At 49.9% G+C, this 21,242-nt stretch overlaps 1 protein-coding gene across 7 annotated transcripts in view; it reads right to left on the bottom strand.

Annotated features, from left to right (window-relative positions):
- TTBK1 (tau tubulin kinase 1) overlaps window positions 1–11,873 on the bottom strand; it is a 45,330-nt gene extending 33,457 nt beyond the window's left edge. For 6 of the 7 annotated variants that reach the window (XR_010140496.1, XR_010140494.1, XR_010140495.1 and 3 more), the window contains exons 1-7: window positions 11,646–11,861; window positions 8,568–8,729; window positions 2,441–2,588; window positions 1,963–2,036; window positions 1,619–1,759; window positions 677–781; window positions 215–280 (exon numbers count right to left, since the gene is read on the bottom strand). Coding sequence is in view for 4 of the 7 variants with exons in the window: in XM_063725248.1 (XP_063581318.1) it covers window positions 215–280; window positions 677–781; window positions 1,619–1,759; window positions 1,963–2,036; window positions 2,441–2,588; window positions 8,568–8,675 (642 nt within the window). In the remaining 3 variants the exon portion in view is untranslated. Of the gene's footprint in view, window positions 1–214; window positions 281–676; window positions 782–1,618; window positions 1,760–1,962; window positions 2,037–2,440; window positions 2,589–8,567; window positions 8,730–11,645 lie in introns of all 7 variants that reach the window. The other variant, XM_002816919.6, reaches the window with a different exon arrangement.
- Between the last annotated feature and the right edge of the window lie 9,369 nt (window positions 11,874–21,242).

Genomic DNA, 21,242 nt, shown 5'->3' with positions numbered 1-21,242 from the left:
GTAGTGAGAACAGAGAGGATGGGGTTCCCGAAACAAATGATGAAGGGGACGCTGAGTCTGCCACAGAGGGGCCTTCCTCCAGCCCAGGGTCTCTGGGGTGGCAGATTGCAGCCCCTGCCCCACTCTCCTCTCCCCACCCCTCCCCAGCAGCACACTGCACCCCGACCTTGCCCCTCTCACCTCCACATCCCGCATCCCGGGCTTTGCCACTCACCCGGTTCTTATGGGCATTGACCGAGGCATAGCGAACAGTTCCTCGAAACCCAGCCACATTCCGAGGCTGCAGAAGGGAGACCACCGAGAACGTCACCCGCTATGCCCTCACCTCAGCCACCTCTCAACCCTGCCACCAAGTCTAACTCTTCACCCTGACCACCTCCCCTGGCTGGGGAGGTGGGCCTGCTCTCTAACTTTCCAGTCCTAAACCCGCCTGCTGACCCTGCTCCCTGCCCAGAGTGGGCAGGAAAATCACAAGGTATGGATGTGGCATCCCCCAAGAGTACAGGCTAACGGAGAGAGGGGACAGGCCGAGTGTGGACCCCAGAGCTGGGTGGCGCTGGTACTGAACACAAGACCAGGCCAGCTTAGGCAGCTGTAAGAAAAGTGGGTGAAGGGTCCCCAGATCTGGGAGTAGGGGGGAGTCCTCCACTGTCCTCCCCGCCCCGACGGTACTCACGGGCCGCACATCCCCCGTGGTGTTGGTGTACTGCCGGGCCAGCCCGAAGTCCAGCATATAGCACTTCCTGTAGGTGGAGGGCAGCCTGCCCATGGCAAAGTTTGACTGGGGGAGACAGCAGCTGTGAGCCCTGGGGGCCCCAACCCCAGCTGGGCCACCTCAAGGGGCACCAAGAAACAGCTCTGCAGCTGATGAAGGGCCTTCAGCCCCACATTCGCTCGCCCGCAAGGAAACGTCAGTATTCACGTGTGTGCACCAGGTCACAGCCTCTCATCTGAGGAGCAGGTGTGATCATCCCCATTTTAGAGATGAGGAAACTAAAGGTCAAAGAGCTTAAGAAGCATCTCTGAGATTACACAGCAAGTGGTGACTCAGCCACGTCTGTCTGGCTCCACATTTTTGAGACTCCCCAGCAAGGCAATGTGATTTGGTGTAACTGGTGTGGCTGCCTAAGGCAGCAGGCCTGCTGGGTGGCCTTGCGCCTTTCAACTAAACTTTCTGGGCCTCAGTTTTCATCTCTTTAAGTTGGAGATTTTTTCCTAGCACAAATATTCAAGATGCCACAAAATCAGCTACTTGGAACTCCTTGCCAAGCCCCAGCCCGTCAGTCCCCTTCCCTCGATCCCTCCATCCTTTCCCAGCCCCTTCACCTTCCTAGGTTCCAGAACTGTCAGGTCAGGGGCAAGGGATAAGGACCAGAAGGGAAGAACAGAGGAGAGGCCTGGGCATGGCTGAGGGGCAGGCAGGGGTGCATGCTCCTGGGGAGCAGGGGAGAGGAAGAGATGGGGCCTGGGAAAGAGAGCAGGAAGGGCTTGGGGAGAAGAGCCTGTCCCATCACAAGTCCCAACCATGGTTGCAGAGGAGAAACCAGGAGACCCAGGGAAAGAATTGGGGGTGTGTTCTGGAGGAGGGAACAGAGAGGCGTGTGGGGGCAGTGCTCACAGGCTTGATGTCACGGTGCAGGAAGCCCACAGAGTGGATGGCCTCGATGGACTCCAAGATCTGCTTGCCCAACCGCAACGTGGTGCTCAGCGTGAAGGTGCCTCGCGGTTGGCTGCGGCGCAGGTCGGCCAGGTTCCGGCCCTGTGTGGGGGTGGAGGTGGGGGGTAGACTCACCCTCAGCTGTCATCCCAGACACCACCATTGTGATACTCTTCCCAGCCTCACCCCAAAGGGTTGTGCCCACTCCCCTCTCCCAGGGCCACAGTCTCCCTTCCCTTCCCCTACCCTGGAGTCACAGCCCAAGCTCTTAGAGACGGGAGCAAGGATGGGCCACGGGGACTCACCTGGAGCTGCATCACTACATAGTTAAACTTCTCGTTCCTGCCACAGCCAATGAACCTGCACACATGGTCCTTCCCTGAGGGGCACAGACATAGGTCTTCCAGCTCTTACTCTTTCTTCCTCATTTCCAACCCTAAGATGGGTTCCTAGTGCACTCTTGATTCCTGGTCCCTCCAGTGCTGGCCCGGTGAGCACCTCTCTTGCCACCTCCCTGGCCCTAGCCTCATCATGTCTCCTAGACTCCAGCTCCATCACTTCCTTGATCACCAACCCGGCCTCCTGCCCCATCACTCTCTTAGACTCCGGTCCCATCTCTCTTAGACTCTGGCTCCGTCACCTCCCCCTTAGCTCCTGGCTCCATCCCCTCTTCCCTCTACCACACGACATCTCCTCCCTCACCCCAGCTTCTGATCTCATCACCTCTCTTAGCCCCTGGCTTCATCATCTCTTCCTTCCCATCCCCCTGCCCGAGGCCCGAACCTTGCAACTTCTTGAGCACGGCCACCTCCATCTTGAGGACCTGCTTGGGCTGCTGGGCTGACTCCACCTTGAGGGCCACATTCTCCCTGGTCAGCAGGTCCATGGCCTCGTAGATCTCACCAAAGCCCCCGCCCCCGATCTTTTTCAGCTATGAAGATGAGGGGATAGGGGGTGCTCAGGGATCAGGTTGAACAGCTCCTCATCCCACCTGCTGCTTGGTTGCATCCTTCATTGGTGGGGAAGGGGGGTATCTTTTTTTTTTTTTTTTTGAGACGGAGTCTCACTTTGTTGCCCAGGCTGGAGTGCAGTGGTGCAATCTCGGCTCACTGCAACCTCCGCCTCCCATGTTCAAGCAATTCTCATGCCTCAGTCTCCTGAGTAGCTGGGACTACAGGTGCACGCCACCATGCCCTCCTAATTTTTTGTAGAGACAGGGTTTCACCATGTTGGCCAGGCTGGTCTCAAACTCCTGACCTCAGGTGATCCAGCTGCCTCGGCCTCCCAAAGTGCTGGGATTACAGGCGTGAGCCACTGTGCCCGGCCAGAAGGGGGCATCTTTGAAGGGGAGAACCTCATGTCTCTCTTCTTTGCCCCACACCATTAGCACCCCCCCTCCTCTCCTAGTGCCCTGGGACAGACAGCTCAGCTCCTGAGCAACCATACACACACACACACACACACACACACACACACACACACACACATACACACACACACATAGCCAGATGTCAGGAAAGGGTAAAAGACCTGTGACCCCATATAGACATGGAGAAAGCCTAATGTAGGATTCTGAGGAGACACTGGGCCGCCCTTGACCTTTTCTTCTCTAGAAGGACAACAAATATCATGTTCCCCCATCCCCTGTGTAGACTGAGCGACCCCTATCCAGAAGGAAAACCAATTCCAGGACCTCCCAGCCTCAGGGCGGATTGATCCCCTGGGGAAGCCGGCACTTCCTGGGGTTGGCAGCCACCCAAGAGTCACAAGAAGGAGAGAGTATGTGGGCAAAAGGGGATTCAGCAAAGGATGTTCGCGGCCCATGCTCACTGCCGAAGTTCACGTCACATCACTCCCTAGGTCCCTGGTCAGATGCCCACAACGAGGATGAGCCTCCTCTCCAGGGCAGGGGGCACTGTCGAAGCGTGGTGGGACCGGCGCCTGGAGGGAATGGAGCAGCGGTCTGATCCTCTCGTCTTCCCCCTCCGGCCTCCCAAAGCAGGCGTGAGAAAGGCGGGGAGGAGAACCGCAATAAAGTGAAGGAAGAGCTGGCAGGGAGCCGAGCAAAGCTGAGTTCTGGGGAGGGGCTCAAAATCATTTCAGCTCAGAGGCCCGGGGGTCCTGGAGGGTGAGGGCTCTGCTGGCAGGCATGGGGAGCAGGGAGAAGGTGCCGAGTTCCAAGCTGAGACTGGTTTGGTTTAAGAAAGATGTACATGACCTCAGAGGAGGTCCACTGAAAAAAGAAAAAGAAAGAAGGATGGAGAGCTTGATGCTCACCCCCTCGGGGAGCTGCCTCAGTGGGGGCCTGTCCGCTCTGTGCACCTTCCCAAATCCTCATTCTGTCCTGCTGGCTTGTGACTCTGATCAACCTGCAGACTCTGGCCGCTCAGCCTCCTGCATCTCTGAGCCCGCCCCGAATGTCTGTTCAGCACCCACATGCCTTGTGATTGTTTAGTGGTGGTTGACACTGAGGAATGGAGGGAGGAAGACCAGGCGGAGCGGAAGGGCTGGGAGTTCCCAGGTTACCATTAAACTCACTCCAGAAAGAGACAGGAGCAGGAAGGGAAGATATGGAAAAGAAGCAGAATGCTGGATGGGAACTTCAAGGTGCTTGTGTCTGGGAAGGAGACAGGGAAAGAGGAAGGAGGAAGAACAGTGAGAAACCAGAGTTCCTTTCTCTTAGAGACGAAATTTTAAGGCAGGATTTCAGAGCCAGGAGGGGACAGACTCAGACTAACGGGAAACAACGGCATGTCTGCCTCTGGGGTACTTTAAACTCTGGGGAGATGCGAATATCTTCTAGATTCCTTTATGGTTTGCTTGTGCGAGAACAGAGGAAAGGGCAAAGGGGAGGGGAAAACCGAATCTTGGTCTCACAGATGTCATCTCAGTTAATCCCCAAAGGCTCCTGGCAACACAGGTGAGGAAGGTCATGTGATTCCCCATTTTGCACAGAAGGAAAACTGAGGCACGGGAAATGCAATACCTTGCCCCACATCACACTGCTAGTTAATAGCAAAGCCAGGTCCAGGCGCAGTGGCTCCCGCCTGTAACCCCAACACTTTGGGAGGCTGAATTGGGTGGATCACCTGAGGCCAGGAGTTTGAGCCCAGCCTGGCCAACATGGCGAAACCCCGTCTCTATTTAAAACTACAAAACTTTAGTGGGGCGTGGTGGCGGGCGCCTGTAATCCCAGCTACCTGGGATGCTGAAGCAGGAGAATCACTTGAACCTGGGAGGCGGAGGCTGCAGTGAACCGAGATCACGCCATTGCACGCCAGCCTGGGCAACAAGAGAGAAACTCCGTCTCAAAAAAAAAAAAAAAAAAAAAAGCAAAGCCAGGCAGGTTTCATTTAAACCCAGGCAATCAAATGCAGAATCCATAATGTTACAGAAACTGTGGACCCATCAACATTAAAAAGTGTGAGTGCTGAGATTCAAGCCCAGATCTGCCAGGCTCCGAAATCATTGCTAGAGATAAGTCAGGAAGGCTCGGGACAGCCAAGACATTTATGACACCTACTTCCCAATTTCCCAGGGTGCCCTGGGGTATTTCTCTACCACCTTCATTTCCCAGCAGAACCTATTTCTCCTTCTTTACACCCCTCCTTCCCCACCCACCCCCCACCCATTATGGAACCTCCATAAAACAGGGAACTGGGTATCTTCACCACCCACTCCACCAACATCCCTTCTCCCTTGCACCACAGCTAGGGCTGACTTATCCATGAGACACAGTGACTAGGCCCCTGATACCTTTAGGGGGTCCATGAAAATGTTTTAATTTCTTTTAAAATCATAAGGGAGGCCAGGCATGGTGCCTCACGCCTGTAATCCCAGTACTTTGAGAGGCTGAGGTGGGTGGATGACTTGAGGTCAGGAGTTTGAGATCAGCCTGGCTAACATGGTGAAACCCCATCTCTACTAAAAATACAAAAATTAGCCGGGTGTGGTGGCGGGTGCCTGTAATCCCAACTACTCAAGAGGCTGAGGCATAAGAATTGCTTGAATCTGGGAGGCAGAGGTTGCAGTGAGCCGAGATCTCATCACTGCACTCCAGCCTGGGCGACAGAGTGAGACCCTGTCTCAAAAAAATAAAATTAAAAAAAAAATCATCAGGGGAAAAAAAATGAACCTTTAGGTCAAAGAGAACAATCTAATGTATAATATTAATATATTCCTCTTTATACCAATGCAGTCATAAAATACAATTTTAAGTACTTTCTTATGGAGGAAGGGGCCCATGAAAGTCACAATGTGGCCCTGCCCACAGTCCAGTAATAGGAATGTTCTCTCAATCTCCCTTTTCTCCACTCCTGATAAATTTTACATGATCTCAGCCCCTGCTGAAGGACCTCCCTAAACTAGAGGAGAAATATGACACAATAGGATCAGCACTGGTCCTTGGGAGGAAGGAGACTTGGTTTCTTGGCCAGCTCTGGGTGACCTGGGGTGAGTTTCTTAAACTCTCTGAGCCTCCACTCTTCCTCCTCTGTGAAATGAAGAGAGTTGGACTAGAATTGGTCACAAAGGTTTCTTCGGCTCAGTGGTCCTGATTCTTGGATGGGCTGATTCTTGTCAGACAGACCTGGCCCCACCTACTAGTCATGGAAATTTGGCAAATTAGCTAAGAAATTTCCTCAGTCTCCACACCTGTGAAGTGGGATTAATAAATGGGAATACAAATCTACTTGGTAAGTTCTTGAGATAATGCACATAAGGCATTTTGCACAATGCCTAGCAACAGTGAATGCTCAAAACAAATACTAAGTCATTATTACTATTATTGTTTACTATTCTGATTCTGAGAAGCACCCCTCAAGATGAATAAGATGTTATTATTTTATGTTTTTAGAGACAGGTTGGCCAGCTGGATTTGAACTTCTGGGCTCAAGCGATCCTCCTGCCTCAGCCTGCCAAGTATTCAGGATTTATTTACTTACTTAGAGGAGGAGTCTTGCTCTGTCACCCAGGTTGGGGTGCAATGGCATGATCTCAGTTCACTGCAACCTCTGCCTCCCAGGTTCAAGTGATTCTCCTGCCTCAGCCTCCTGGCTAGCTGGGATTACAGGCGCCCACCGCCATGCCCGGCTAATTTTTGTATTTTTAGTAGAGATGAGGTTTCACCGTGTTGGCCAGCCTGGTCTCGAACTCGTGACCCCAAGTGATCCTCCCACCTCAACCTCCCAAAGTGCTAGGATTACAGGTATGGGCCACCATGCCTGGTCCATGTATTTATTTTTAAATGCCACATCTAGTGCCACTGACCCCCTTTTTCTTCTGGCCACCGAGATCTATGGGCAGTTTGCCTTGGTTCTTGAGCTCTGCCTCCCACCTCAGTGCCATCCTCACTGGGAAGAGGCTGAAGGGAAGCATGTGGCCCCTCACCCTCTCTAACACTCCAGGGGTGGGGGTCGGAGGTGAGGAGAGGTCGGCATGCTTGCCCTCCCCCCAGCTCCCTGCTCCATTTTGCTCCCCACTCATCTTCTACTCCTTCCCTCAGAAATCACAAAAAAGTTCCAGCCTAAACTCAACATGTGTGTAAAAACTGTCTTTTCCTCACCACTTCGGTGCAAATGTCATTCTGCCTCCAATCTGCCAGAAACTAAGCTCCGGTGCCAGGGGCCCCGAGGTTTCGGAGGAACACTCCTCTCTTTGCCAGACCCTCGTTCCTTTTCTTACCGCCCTGGCTCTTCCTCCCCCGATTTCTGTACTCTCCCTCTCAGGAAGTCCCCCCTCAGGGACATAAACAGCCCCTTTCCTCATCCCTTGGAGACCCCTAGAAGTCTCCTCCTCTTCACCCCTTCCACTCCCAACCCCGAGTCCCAGAGACATCTCTGAAAACGTCGCCACCGTTGCCTCTTTCTAGGCTTCCAGGGGACCTGCACGGCCGGTGGCTGTTGCCGTGGAGACCCGCCTGCACCCGGGCCTCACCCTCCTCTCCAACCCCGCACTCCCGTGAGCTGAGCCTCCCCACCACTAAAGCACGCGGGCGCGCACACGCGCCAAACACACACGCACACACACGCGCGCACACACACACGACTCGGAGTGTACCTGACCTCTGTTGTTCTCCCTCCCCTCCCCCTGGCTCCCCACTCCAGTGCAGTCCCACAGGCTCATACACGGGTTCCCCCACACTGCCGCCCACAGTCCGCCCCACATTATCCTGCCCCCACAATGATACGAGGACACCAGAGCGCTATTAAGTGACGGAAAAAAGGGAGGTGATGTACAGTAGGTCTCGCTCCCCAAATACTATCATTCCCCCAGCCCTCACGCGCCCCCTCCCAGGCAGGCCCGGCTCCCGAGGAGGCTGAGACTACAACTCCCGGCAGGCTGAGCGGCCCGAAGCCCGGGGCTGGAGGAGCAGGGCACGCCGGGAGATGGAGTCTCGCCGTGCTGCACCTGCCGCAGGACCCGGCGAGGGGAGGAGGCTGGATGGAGAAGATGGAGTGCGGGTGCGGCGGGAGCAGCCTACAGGGCCTCTTTCCCCAAACCCAAGCCTTTCCGTCCTCTGCGGAAGCGGAGGGACACATGCTCGTCCACTGCCCTTCTCCAAGGTCCGTCAGAGAAAAAGCTCCCTCCCCCACCCCTCTTCCTCCTCCCCACACTGGCCTCTGCAGCTCCTGCCCAGACATCCAACCAGGAGTTGTTCCGGGCTTGGCCTGACCAACGTGACCTAGCGGGGAGAGGGGTGAGAGAGGGCGGGGCTGGAGAGAGGGCACTGGGAGAAAGCTATTGTCCACACGTGTTGGCAAAAATAATGACCTGCAAGCAGTATGCAAATGAGCTTAGAGACACCTCCCTCTTAGGGTAGGGGAGCGGAGGGCACCGGTTTTAACAAGTCTCCAGGTCCTCGCCTCCCTCCCCGCTACCCTCCCTCTGTCCCGCCGGGTCACTCACTCACCACTTTCCAGCGATCCTTGACCACGTAGTTGGCCGGCAGGATGTCGGCCTGCTCCCCTCCCCCACTCATGTTGGTTTCGTCCTTAAGGGCGGCCGCTAGGCACTGCATCCGCCAGCCAGAGGGAGGGGTGTCCGCAGGGCCTGCCCTGAGGGGGCCATCTACCTAGGGGAGTGAGGAGGGGCTGTGAGGGCGGGCTTCGGACCCAGGACCACCTGGCAGATATGGAGGAGAGGAGCTCCACTCCTGCCCTGCATTCTTCCTGGCCCCACTGGACAGATGCTCCAGGAGTTACCAGGGGAAAGATTGTATAAAGGCCAGTGCAAGGGAGATACAGACTACAAACTAGAGATGTTTAAAATCAGCAACAGGACACACATGTTGACCAATGAAGAAGAGGAAAATGACAGTGAACAGGCCGAGGGGAAAGAGACATATGCTAACTGATGCCAGGAAGACTTACTGACCAAGGGGGCATACCAGACTGGGACCCTTTCCCTTGTAGGGGAGGCCTGGGCTTTGGCTCCCCCTTAGGGGAGTCCCTGTGCCACAAAATGTCCATGGAGCTGTGCAACAGAGGCTTACTGAAAAGGGAAGACCTGCTACCCAAGGGGTGACCCATGGGACACCCACACCAAAATGACCTGCTAATCAGCCCTGGGAGACGTGGTAATCAAGAAAATGAGGGGAGGCACTAAAGCCCCTTGAGGGTGGTGTTAACTGAGGAGGATGGGGATGGAGATGCTGAGAGTCATACACCTTTCTCAGGGTGAGCTGAACCCACTGACACAGCCATGGGGTTGGGAGGTCAGGATATGAGAGATGGGGTGAACACAGGTGATGGACTCAAGATATGGATTTCAGATGGACAGCAGCCTTGTGGCCACTCCAGAGGGACAGAGGTGGGCTGAATTGGGGAGGGCAGGAAAATGGGAGGGGCCTAGCAGGAGGCAGGAGGAGTGAAAGGAAACAGCAGGTCTGGGTGGGCATGGGGTGAGAGAGCCTCTGACCACACCTTTCTGTGTCTGCTTAGGAATCAACAAGAAAGAACACATCTCTCCTCGAATTAGGACAGGTAGAAGTTGGATATCAGGGAGAGTTTCCCAACGGCAGGGGTTGGGAAAGACAGGCACATGTTACCGGAGAAATGCCCATGTGTGCGTGTATGTATGTCTGTGTGTGCATCTGTGCATGTATCCTTCTGTGTGTGTATGTGTCTTTGTGTGTCTTTCTTTGTCTATCTTTTCTGTGTGTCTGTGTGCTTTTCTACATGTATCTCTGTATCTGTGTGTGCTTGTGTGTGTTTTGTGTCTGTCTGTGTGTGATGTGCATATGTGTAGGCAAGGGGCCAGAAGACCTGACTTTCTGAGATTTCTGCCAACCCAGGACAGGATTTGGAACCAGGATATTTTCCTCTTCTCTTTCCCTCACAGTTTTTAGAAGCACACTACCGTGCCCTCACAACGACCCTGGAGAGTCACAAATAGAGAAAGAGGGAAGTTACTTAGGCTGGGGTTTAGGGGTTGCGGGTCGGGGGAGGAAGGTGGCTAAAGAGATCTATAGATGGGGTAGAAACTACATAAACCCACCTTTCCTTGGGATGAAATAACTTCCCAGGGCTTCTGCATCTAGACATCCTGCCATAGGGGACAGGGTGGGACATGGAGGTGTGGAAACCACCTTCCAATTCATGATGTGCCATGGTGGACATATGGAGAAGGGATCTTCATGGGGAGGGATGCTGCCACTCCTTTTCTCTTTCTTCAAGTGAAGAAATAAGTGAAGTTATAAGGATTTCTTATAACTTCAGAGCATCAGGACTTCCCTCCTTCTGCCAAAGTGGGATATGGGGCATCAGGAATTTGAAGGGCAGTGAGGGCAATGGCAGGATGAAGGGAGAGGTAGGGATGGGGGTTCTAGAATAAAGATGAAGGAGACAGGTTGAGGACAAGACTGAAGAAGCAATTCAACTGGTGGGAGGGGGCCTTCGGAAGCTGAACTGGGTGAACTCTGGTGGGCTTTCCAGTCCTGGGACAGTGGATCTGTTAGGTTGATAAGGAAAATTTGTGTCCTACTCCCATTTTATAGATGAGCAAACCAAAAAGAAACAGATGAGGCAAGAGAAGGAAGAGTGGAGCCAGGAAGATAAATGAGGGTTACCTGCTTCTCCCTCTCCACCCTCCTTCTCTCTGTGTCTGAGGACTATGCTCAGCTGAGACTGGGTTGGATGATACAAACATGAGAAACTTGGCTGCCCTGTTACTGCCGCCTCAGGCTCCTATGTGCACATGGGGGCATGGGGGCATAGTGAAGGCAAGGGCTTATGCAGGACTTTGTATGAATATCTGTCAGAGAGTGCAGGTGAGAGCATGTGGGACCAGTGATGGTACACAGGGGTATGTGGAACTGGTGGGAGCTCATCATGGCCTGTGAATACAAGTGTTGATGTGTAACTCTGCAAGGTGTCAGCAGGTGTGTGTGGGAATCTGGGAGCCCAGGTAAGGAGAGGTGATGGAGACTAGCGAGCGGTGATGGGAACAGGTGAAAGAGGTGTGGAGGGAGGCAGAGGGGAATGGCAGGGATGAGGAGCGACAGGATCAGAGGAGGGGGTGGGTAGGATGGAGACCCGTGAGAGAGAATGATGACAGGCAAGGAAGAGATAGGACCATGGGAGGGATCTCTGGGCACAGTCAAGGGGGTGAGGAAGTAGGTAAGAAGGCAGGTGGGAGGCATGGAGGGACTGAGGACAGGGAGGGAGGTTACGGAGACAGCCGAATGATTCGTCAGGGATGACAGGAGAGCCAGGGGTGAAGCCATGGGGACAGGGGACGGAGGTGAGTGGGGAGGAGCAAAGTGCCTGGAGGACGGGTTGGGGAGGGAGGTCTGTGTGCTGGGGACAGGGAGCGGCTCCAGGCCTCGGCGCGGCCCAGGCGGTGTAGGCCAGCGTCCCAGCCCAGCGGGCGGCGACAGCAGCGCGGAGGGGAGCCCAAGAAGGCTGCGCTGGGAGACGAGCCAGGCAGAGCCCCCTGAACCCACGAAGGAGCCCCCGCCCCGACCCCGGCCCGCCCCGCCCCGTCTCACCTGCTCTGTGCCCGCTGCGGCTGCGGCTGCGGCGGCGGCGGAGGCAGCGGCTCGGGGCGGCGCATCCCCCGGGGCCGGGGCGGGGCGGGGGCGGCTCAGTGCGGCGTTGGGTGACCCGCTCCCTCCGGCGGCGGCGGCCTTCCGACCTGGACCATCCCGGCCCGGCCCGGCCCCGATCCTCCTTGGGCGACGGCGGCGGCAGCGGCAGAGCGGGGAGCTGCCCACAATGCACCGCGCCGCCAGCATCAGCACCAGCCCTGACATCACCGCCCGCCGCCCGCTCTGACATCACGGCTCCTCCTCTGACATCACGTTCCGACGTCCCCGCTCCGCTCTCCTCCAGCCGTGGGACTCTCTGGCTGTCCCGCTCCAGCTCTCAGGTTCTCCTTACAGCTCTCTGCCACTCACTTGACTCCATCTCCCAGCACAGCCCCATCACTCCTTACCTGTTCCCATAAAACTCACCTGTCTCCATCACCCTTTATCTTCCCCACTCCCAGCATGCCTAAAATTCTTCACCTGACCCATCAGTCTGGCCTGATTCCCCACTCCATCCTCTATATGTTTATATCGCCTTCCTCTAAACTCATCCCTCTCTCCTGTACCTCCCATACGTCCGCATCACCCACCTCTTCTTCTGGGACCATCCTACACTCGCACCCACCACCCATCATGTGTAATTCTCACCTCACCACCTATATGCCTTTATCTTTTGGCTCAATCTGTGTCTCTCTTTCTTTGGCCCTTTCTTTCATTTGTGGACAAACTCTGCCATTGGTTTTTACTGCTTACCAAATAAGATGCACACTCTTTTACTGTAGCATCAAAACATCTTCCCAACATGGACCCATAAGGCCATTACTCCCCTTCTGACATGTTGGGTTACTCAACAACTCAACATTCCAACATTCCTTGAACAACAAACTCTGCATGCCGCCTGTCTCTTTCAGTTTCTTCCTTCTTTTTTTTTTTTTTTTTTTTTTTTTTGAGACAGGGTCTCACTCTGCTGCCCAGGCTGGAGTGCAGTGGCACAGTCTCAGTTCATTGCAACCTCTGCTTCCTGGACTCAAGCGATTCTCCAGCCTCAGCCTCCCAAATATTTGAGACTACAGGCATGAGCCACTATCCCCGGCTAATTTTTGTATTTTTTGTAGAGACGGGGTTTCACCATGTTCCCCAGGCTGGTCTTGAATTCCTGAGCTCAAAGCCATCTGCCCACCTTGGCCTCCCAAAGTGCTGGGATTACAGGCATGAGCCATTGTGCCCAGCCAGTTCTTTCCTTCCTTAATGCCTTCAACAAATGCATACAGAGCAACTTCAATAATAATAACAACAACAATGGGCCACGTGCAATGGCTCACACCTATAATCCCAACACTTTGGGAGACCAAGGCAGCAGGATCGCTTGAGCCCGAGAGTTCAAGACCGGCCTGGGCAACATAGTGAGTCTTCATCTGTACAAAAAATTTAAAAATTAGTTGGATGTGGTGGTGTGCACCTGCAGTCCCAGCTACTCGGGAGGCTGAGCGAGGAGGATTTCTTGAGCCCAGGAGGTCAACACTGCAATGAGCCGTGATTATGCTACTGCGCGCCAGCCTGGATGACAGAGCGAGACTCTGTCTCAATAATAACAACAACAACAACAATTGCAGCAGTTATTTACTTCTGCCAGACACTACTCTAACTTTACATATATTAATTCCTTTAATCCTGATGACAACCCTATGAGGTAAGAGTACTACTGTTATCCCTTGTTTTATAGATGGGGAAACTAAGATACAGAGAGGTTAAGTAATATGCATTGGGTTACACAGCTAGCAAGTGGCAGAGCTGGAATTCAATCCCTGGCTCTGGAGTCCATGGTTCTAATCACTACATTGGGAGGAAGGATCATTGAGTCTGCAAGAGTAGTCAGGGAAGGCTTCTTGGAGGAGGTACGTTCAACTGGAATTTGAGGAATTAGTAGAATTAGTAGAAGTTTGCCAACAGACAAGTGGGGCCAGGGCAGAGGATGAAAGAGACTTCCAGGCTGAGAAGACAGCATGAGATGAGGCTGGGGCGGGCGTGTGCAAGATCATGAAGGATCTTGTGTGCAGTGCTAAGAAGATTAGATTTTATCCATTTGGTTTTTGGAAGTGTAGTGGATACTGTGGAGAGCCATTCAGATCTCCCTCCAGAATCTAGGTGCTTATTCTCCCAGATATGAGATGTTGAAGGCTGACTGCTTTCAGCTGACCTGTTCTCTGGGAATTGCCCTTGGCCAAGGGAGCTGCCTCATCCAAGATCATGCCACCTTCCTGGGACATCCCACAGCCAATTGATGAGTATAAAGGCCTGACCCCCTTGCTTCAACTGGGGACAGCTCTGAAGGGATATCCCATTTTCAAAATTAATAGGGACAGCTGAGGCTTCTATTGAGACTATATCAGAGCTCAACTTCCCCTTCCATGCAACCTTGCCATCTTCAGTCCTCTACAGAGGTTGATCACCAGAGCACTTCCCAATAAACTTACTGCATGATCATCTCTGTCTCAGAGGCAGTGTCCTGGGGATCCTGATTTTCAGATAGGAAACCACTGAGGAATTTTGAGCAAAGATGAGACATGGTCTGATCTGAGTGTTGGGTTAGAATTCTAGTTTCTTTTTCGCTTTTGTTTTTAGTACTTTAAAAATGTTGCTCTATTGTCTTCTAACTTACATTGTTTCTGATGAGAAATTTGCAATTATCCTATCTCTGTTCCTTTGTATGAAATATGTCTTTTATGCGTCTGTTTTTTGCTTTGTTTTGTTTTGTTTTGTCTTTTGAGACAGAGTCTCTCTCTGTCACCCAGACTGCTGGAGTGCAGTGGCACTATCTAGGTTCACTGCAACCTCCACCTCCCGGGTTCAAGTGAGTCTCCTGTCTCAGCCTCCCGAGTAGCTGAGATTACAGGCGTGCACTACCACACCCAGCAATTTTTTGTGTTTTTAGTAAAGACAGGGTTTCACCATGTTGGTCAAGCTGGTCTCAAACTCCTGACCTCAAATGATCTGTGCGCCTCCACCTCCCAAAGTGCTGGGATTATAGGCATGAGCCACCGCGCCCAGCCCAATGCCTCTGGTTTAAGATTTTCTCTTTGTCACTGGATTTAGCTATTTAAGCTATTTTATGATGTGTCTTTTTTACATAGTTTTATTCATGTTTTGTAGGGAAAAGAAGGAGAGATCAGACTGTTACTGTGTCTATATAGAACGGGAAGACATAAGAGACTCCATTTTGAAAAAGACCTGTGCTTTAAACAATTGCTTTGCTGAGATGTTGTTAATTTGTAGCTTTGCCCCAGCCACTTTGACCCAGCCACTTTGACCCAGCCACTTTGAGCCAACCTGCATCTTACAAAAACATGTGTTGTATAAAATCAAGGTTTAAGGGATCTAGGGCTGTGCAGGACGTGCCTTGTTAACAAAATGTTTACAAGCGATATACTTGGTAAAGGTCTTCGCCATTCTCTAGTCTCAATAAACCAGGGGCACAATGCACTGCGGAAAGCCGCAGGGACCTCTGCTCTTGAAAGCAGGGTATTGTCCAAGGTTTCTCCCCATGAGATAGTATGAAATATGGCCTCATGGGATGAGAAAGATCTGACCGTCCCCCAGCCCAACACCCGTAAAGGGTCTGTGCTGAGGTGGATTAGTAAAAGAGGAAAGCCTCTTGCAGTTGAGATAGTGGAAGGTCACTGTCTCCTGCCTGCCCCTGGGAACTGAATGTCTTGGTATAAAATCCGATTGTACATTTGTTCAATTCTGAGATAGGAGAAAAACCGCCCTATGGTGGGAGGACAGACATGTTTGCAGTAATGCTGCCTTGTTATTCTTTACTCCACTGAGATGTTTGGGTGGAGAGAAACATAAATCTGGCCTACGTGCACATCCAGGCATAGTACCTTCCCTTGAACTTAATTATGACATAGATTCTTTTGCTCACATGTTTTTTGCTGACCTTCTCCTTATTATCACCCTGCTCTCCTACTACATTCCTTTTTGCTGAAATAATGAAAATAATAATCAATAAAAACTGAGGGAACTCAGAGGCCGGTGCCAGTGCAGGTCCTTGGTGTGCTGAGTGCCAGTCTCCTGGGCCCACTGTTGTTTCTCTACACTTTGTCTCTGTGTCTTATTTCTTTTCTCAGTCTCTCGCCCCACCTGACTAGAAATACCCACAGGTGTGGAGGGGCAGGCCACCCCTTCATGTTTCTTGTGCTTGGGTTTGTTGAGATTCTTGTATCTGTGCATTTATAGTTTTCATCAAGTTGGGAAATTTTTCAGCCATTATTTTCTTAAATATTTTTTCTGCCCTCCCCTTTCCTTCAGGGTCTCCAATTACCCTGTACATTAGGCCCCCTGAAGTTGTCCCACAACTCACTGATGCTTTACTTTTTCCTAGCCTTTTTTCTCACTGTGTTTCATTTTGGATAGTTTCTATTGCTGTGTATTCAAGTTCACTAATCTTTTCTCTTACAGCATCTAATCTAGTATTAATTCCATCCAATGTATTTTTCATTGTTGTTTACAATTCTGGAAGTTCGATCTGGGTCTTTTAAAATCTTCCATATCTCTACTCAGTTTTTTCTTCTAACTTCTTAAACATATGGAATAATTATAATGACTGCTTTAATATATTTTTCTACTAATTTTATCTAAACAATTTCTGGATTAGTTTCAACAGATTTTTATTCTTACTATGGGTCATATTTTCTGCTTCTTTCCATATCTACTAATTTTTTACTGGATGCCAAATACTGTGAATTTTACCTTGCTGAGTCCTGTATATTTTTATGTTTCAATGAATATTATTCAGCTTTGTTCTGGACTGCAGTTAATTTTTAAGAAGCAAAAACAGGCCAGACATGGTGGCTTATGCCTGTAAATTTCAACATTTTGGGAGGCAGATGCAAGAGGATTGCTTCAGCCCAGGAGCTCAAGACCAGCATGGGCAACATGGAGAGACCCTGTCTCAAAAAAAAAAAAAAAAAAAAAAAATCAAAAATCACCCAGGCATGGTAGCATGCATCTGTGGTCCCAGCTACTTGGGAGGCTGAGGTGGGAGGATCGCTTGAGTCCAGGATGTCAAGGCTGGAGTGAGCCATCATCATACCACTGTACTCCAGCCTGGGTGAAAGAGCAAAACGCTGTCTCAGAAAAAGAAAAGAGAGAGACAGAGAGAGAGAGACAAAGAGAAAGAGAGAGAAAGAAAAACCAGTTTGATCCTTTCAAAGTTTACTTTTAAGTTTTATTAGGTTAGACCAGAGCAGCGTCCAGTCTAGGGTTAATATTTCTCTGCCATTAAGGCAAAACCTAATTTTTTTTGCCACTAAGGCAAAGCCCTATGAATTTTCCATATGAGCCAGTAGGAACAGGAACTAGTTCCATCCCTGTGTGAGCTCAAAAATTGTTAACTCTGCAGCTTTCAGATGTTTTTCCCCACCACAGATAGTTCCCTCATATACATGTGCTGATCAGTCCTCAGCTATCTATTCATGGAACCTTCTGAACCTCTCCAGAGCTCTCTCTCCTGTCCTGTACTTTCTCCTGCAAACTAGCGGCCTTGGCCTCCCTGGACTCCCAGCTCTATCTCCTCGATCAAAGAGACAGCCAGGCTCAGCCTGGGTTCCTCCATCCTGCAGCCTGGTAACCTTGCAGGCAATAAGCTGGGGCAAATATAAAGCTCATCTACTTTTTTCAGTCTTTCAGGGATTACAGTACTGTTCTGTGCTGCCTGATGTCCAGTGTTCAAACATTATTGCTCTATATTCATATATTCTGTCCAGTTTTTTAGTTGTTAAAGATGGGAGGGTAAATCTAGGTCTTGCTGCTTCTTGGCCAGAAGAAGACATTTGATCTGGGTGTTACACAGCAGGAGTGTGAGGATAGACTGGAAGAGCTTCCCCAGATGCTTGATTTCTGCCTTCTTTGAGTCACTTAGCCCTTTGCACATTAATGCATAGCATTAACCTGATTTCTCCTATTCTTGAGCTAAGGCTGGCTCCTCCCAAAGCTAAGTGGAGTCAAAAATCTCAGATGCTCTTCTTTACTCCTTTTTGTAGCTCTGTTAGTGCCCATTGAATGTCTCACACAAAATAAATGCTTTTAAAATGTGTCTCCAAGCTGTACATTAAAAGGGATTTAAGGCTGGGCACAGTGGCTCATGCCCATAATCCCAACATTTTGGGAGGCTGAGGCAGGAGGATTGCTTGAGCCCAGGAGATCCAGACAAGCCTGAGCAACCTAGTGAGACCTCGTCTCTCTGGAAAATAAAAATAAACTTAACAAAAATTAGCCAGGTGTGGTGGTGTGCTCCTGTGGCCCCAGCTACTCAGGAAGCTGAGGTGAGAAGATCGCTTGAGCCTAGGAGGTCGAGGCTACAGTGAGCCATGATCATGCCACTGCATGCCAGCGTGACAGAGCAAGATCCTGTCTCCAAAAAATAAAAGCGACTTAAAAGATAAATAAAAATAGGTAAGGTTAAACTATACTGTCTAGAAATGCACATTTGGGTGATAAAACCATAATGAAACTTAAGGAAGTTTAATGATGTCCTTCCTTTTTGTCCTCACTATAAAAGTAAGGGTAGTGGTTACTTTTGGAGGGAGTAAGGGGGCTGTTTGGGATGGTGCACATGGAAACTTCTGGGTAGTTGAAGATCTATTTTGAGATGATATGGGTGCAAGAGTGTTTGTCTTATAATAATTCATTTGTTTAGGTGGTTTTCTGTAGCTGGGTTTGATTTTACAATAAAAGTATAATTTTATTGGTATGCCCCCGCATGAATGAATGAATGATGAATGATTAATACATCTGGGCATTGAGTATCAATGATTGCTCGCATCAAAACAGAGAGACATCCAGATGCTATGTGCCCATGTTGGGATTACACACCACCCCTTGTGAAATAGCCTTGCCGAAATTCAACCTGAATCTGACTAACCCTCTACATCCAGCTCCAATGTACAAGAAATGAGGAATATAGAGGAACATGTCCAATGACATCACAGGGATATAACTGGCAAACTTCAGACTGAAGGAAACTGCAGGATGAGAGAGAGAAAGAGAGAATATACGGGGGAAATGTATATATTAAAATAGACTTAAAAGGCATGTCAACCAATCATAATATGTGGATCTTGATTTTAAACAAATAAATTACAAACATTTATAAGATTTATAAATTACAAACATTTGTAAGACAAACATTTGTAAGACAAGAAAAATTACAAACATTTTTAAGACAAGAAATTTGAACACTAATGGAATATTTGATGACATTAAGAAAATCTTGTTAAATTTTTTTAGCTATGATATGATAATAATATTTTAGTTCCTTTTTTTAATAAGACGGGGTCCCACTATGTTGGCCAGGTTCATCTTCAACTCTTGGCCTCAAGCAATCCTCCCACCTCAGCCTCCCAAAGTGCTAGGATTACAGGCGTGAGCCATCATGCCCAGCCGGTTACATTTTTAGTAAAAAAGAGTTATATTTTAGAAACATATATAAAAATATTTATAAATGAAAAATGTAAACTGAAATTTGCATCAAAATAGTACAGTGAGGAAATTTACTATGAATACAGATGAAACAAGACTGGCCATAAATTGATAATTATTAAATCTTGTACTATTTTCTCTATTTTATATTTTGCTTTGTTAAAAACAGTTTTATTGTTGCAAATGGCAGGATTTCCTTCTTTTTAAAGACTGTTTAATATTCCATTATACACACACATGCACATAGTGCCACCACATCCGGCTAATTTTTTAAATTTTTTGTAGAGGTGGGGTCTTGCTTGTTGCCCAGGCTGGTCTCAAACTCCTGGGTTTCATCAATCCTCCCACTTCAGCCTCCCAAAGTGCTGTGATTATAAGCATGAGCCACAGTGCCCAGCCTACAGTAGCTTTATAATATATTTTGAAATCAGACATGAATGAACCTGGAGGGCATTATAGGGAAATAAGCCTGTCACAGAAGGACAAATAATGCCTGAATTCAACTTATATGAAGGATGTATAATGGGCAAACTCATAGAAGCAGGCCAAGCCTGCTAACAAAAATTGGCCAGGTATGGTGGCACCTGCCTGTAGTCCCAGCTACTTCGGAGGCTGAGGTGGGAGGATCACCTGAGGGGTCGAGGCTGTAGTGAGCTGTGATGCCGTGATGGTGCCACTGCACTCTAGCCTGGGTGACAGAGTGAAACCCTGTCTCAAAAAAAAAAAAAAAGAACCTTCCTGTCACTCCCAAAATGTTTTCTTGTGCCCTCTGCTGGCAATTCCTGCTCCCACCCCCAGCCTTAGGCAACCCCCCGCCTTTGGTCTGCTTTCTGTCTCACCAAATATGCCTTTTCTGGACATGTCAAATATAATCATATGATATGTAGTCTTTCGCTATTCTCTGTATCAGCAAATAAATTTGACATTTTCCATAATAAATATAATTTTTGTTTAATTGAACAATGACTTACATTTGTATAGCACTTTATTTTTAAATGGACTTTATTTTTTAGAGCAGTTTTAGGTTCACAGCAATACTGAGCAGAAGGTACAGAGAGTTCCCACACACCTCTGCCCCCACAAATGCACAGCCTCCACCATTATCAAACATCCCCACTGGAGCGGTACGTTTGTTACGATCTATGAACCTACATTGACCATCATTATCATGCAAAGTCCACAGACTACATTAGGGTTCACTCTTCATGTTGTACACTCTATGGGTCTGGATAAATATATAATGACATATACCCACCATTATAGGATCAAACAGGGTAATTTCACCGCCCTAAAAACCCCTGAGCACTTTGTGTGTCTGTGTGTGTTTTGTTTTGTTTTGTTTTGTTTTGTTTTGTTTTGTTTTTGAGACGAAGTTTCGCTCTGTCGCCCAGGCTGGAGTGCAGTGGTGCGATCTCGGCTCACTGCAAGCTCCGCCTCCCGGGTTCACGCCATTTTCCTGCCTCAGCCTCCCAAGTAGCTGAGACTGCAGGCGCCCACCATCACGCCCGGCTAATTTTTTGTATTTTTAGTAGAGATGAGGTTTCACCGTGTTAGCCAGGATGGTCTTGATCTCCTGTCCTCGTGATCCGTGATCCGCCCACCTTGGCCTCCCAAAGTGCTGGGATTACAGGCCTGAGCCACCACGCCCGGCCTTTTTTTTTTTTTTTTTTCAGACGGAGTTTCGCTCTTGTCGCCCAGGCTGGAGTGCAGTGGCAGGATCTCACTCACTCCGCCTGCTTCGGCCTCCCAAAGCTCTGGGATTACAGGCCTGAGCCACCGCGCCTAGCCTATATTTTCTAATGTGGCTTCACATACTTCACTGCACCATGCTCAAACCAGGTGAGTAAGGCAGGATAACATTTCTTACCAATTTTATAGATGAGGAAACAGGCTTGGAGAGTTTAAGGGACCTGACCAAGGTCACACAGATAGTAATGGAATCAAGATTGGCCTCCTGGGGCCGGGCACAGTGGCTTATGCCTGTAATCCTAGCACTTTGGGTGAAACCACATCTCTACTAAAAATACAAAAATTAGCTGGGCGTGGTGGCAGGCACCTGTAGTCCCAGCCACTTGG

This window comes from Pongo abelii, chromosome 5 (assembly GCF_028885655.2).
Source record: "Pongo abelii isolate AG06213 chromosome 5, NHGRI_mPonAbe1-v2.0_pri, whole genome shotgun sequence".
Lineage (NCBI taxonomy): Eukaryota > Metazoa > Chordata > Mammalia > Primates > Hominidae > Pongo > Pongo abelii.
Note: the sequence above shows the minus strand (reverse complement) of the source record. Positions and strands in the feature narration are given on the sequence as shown.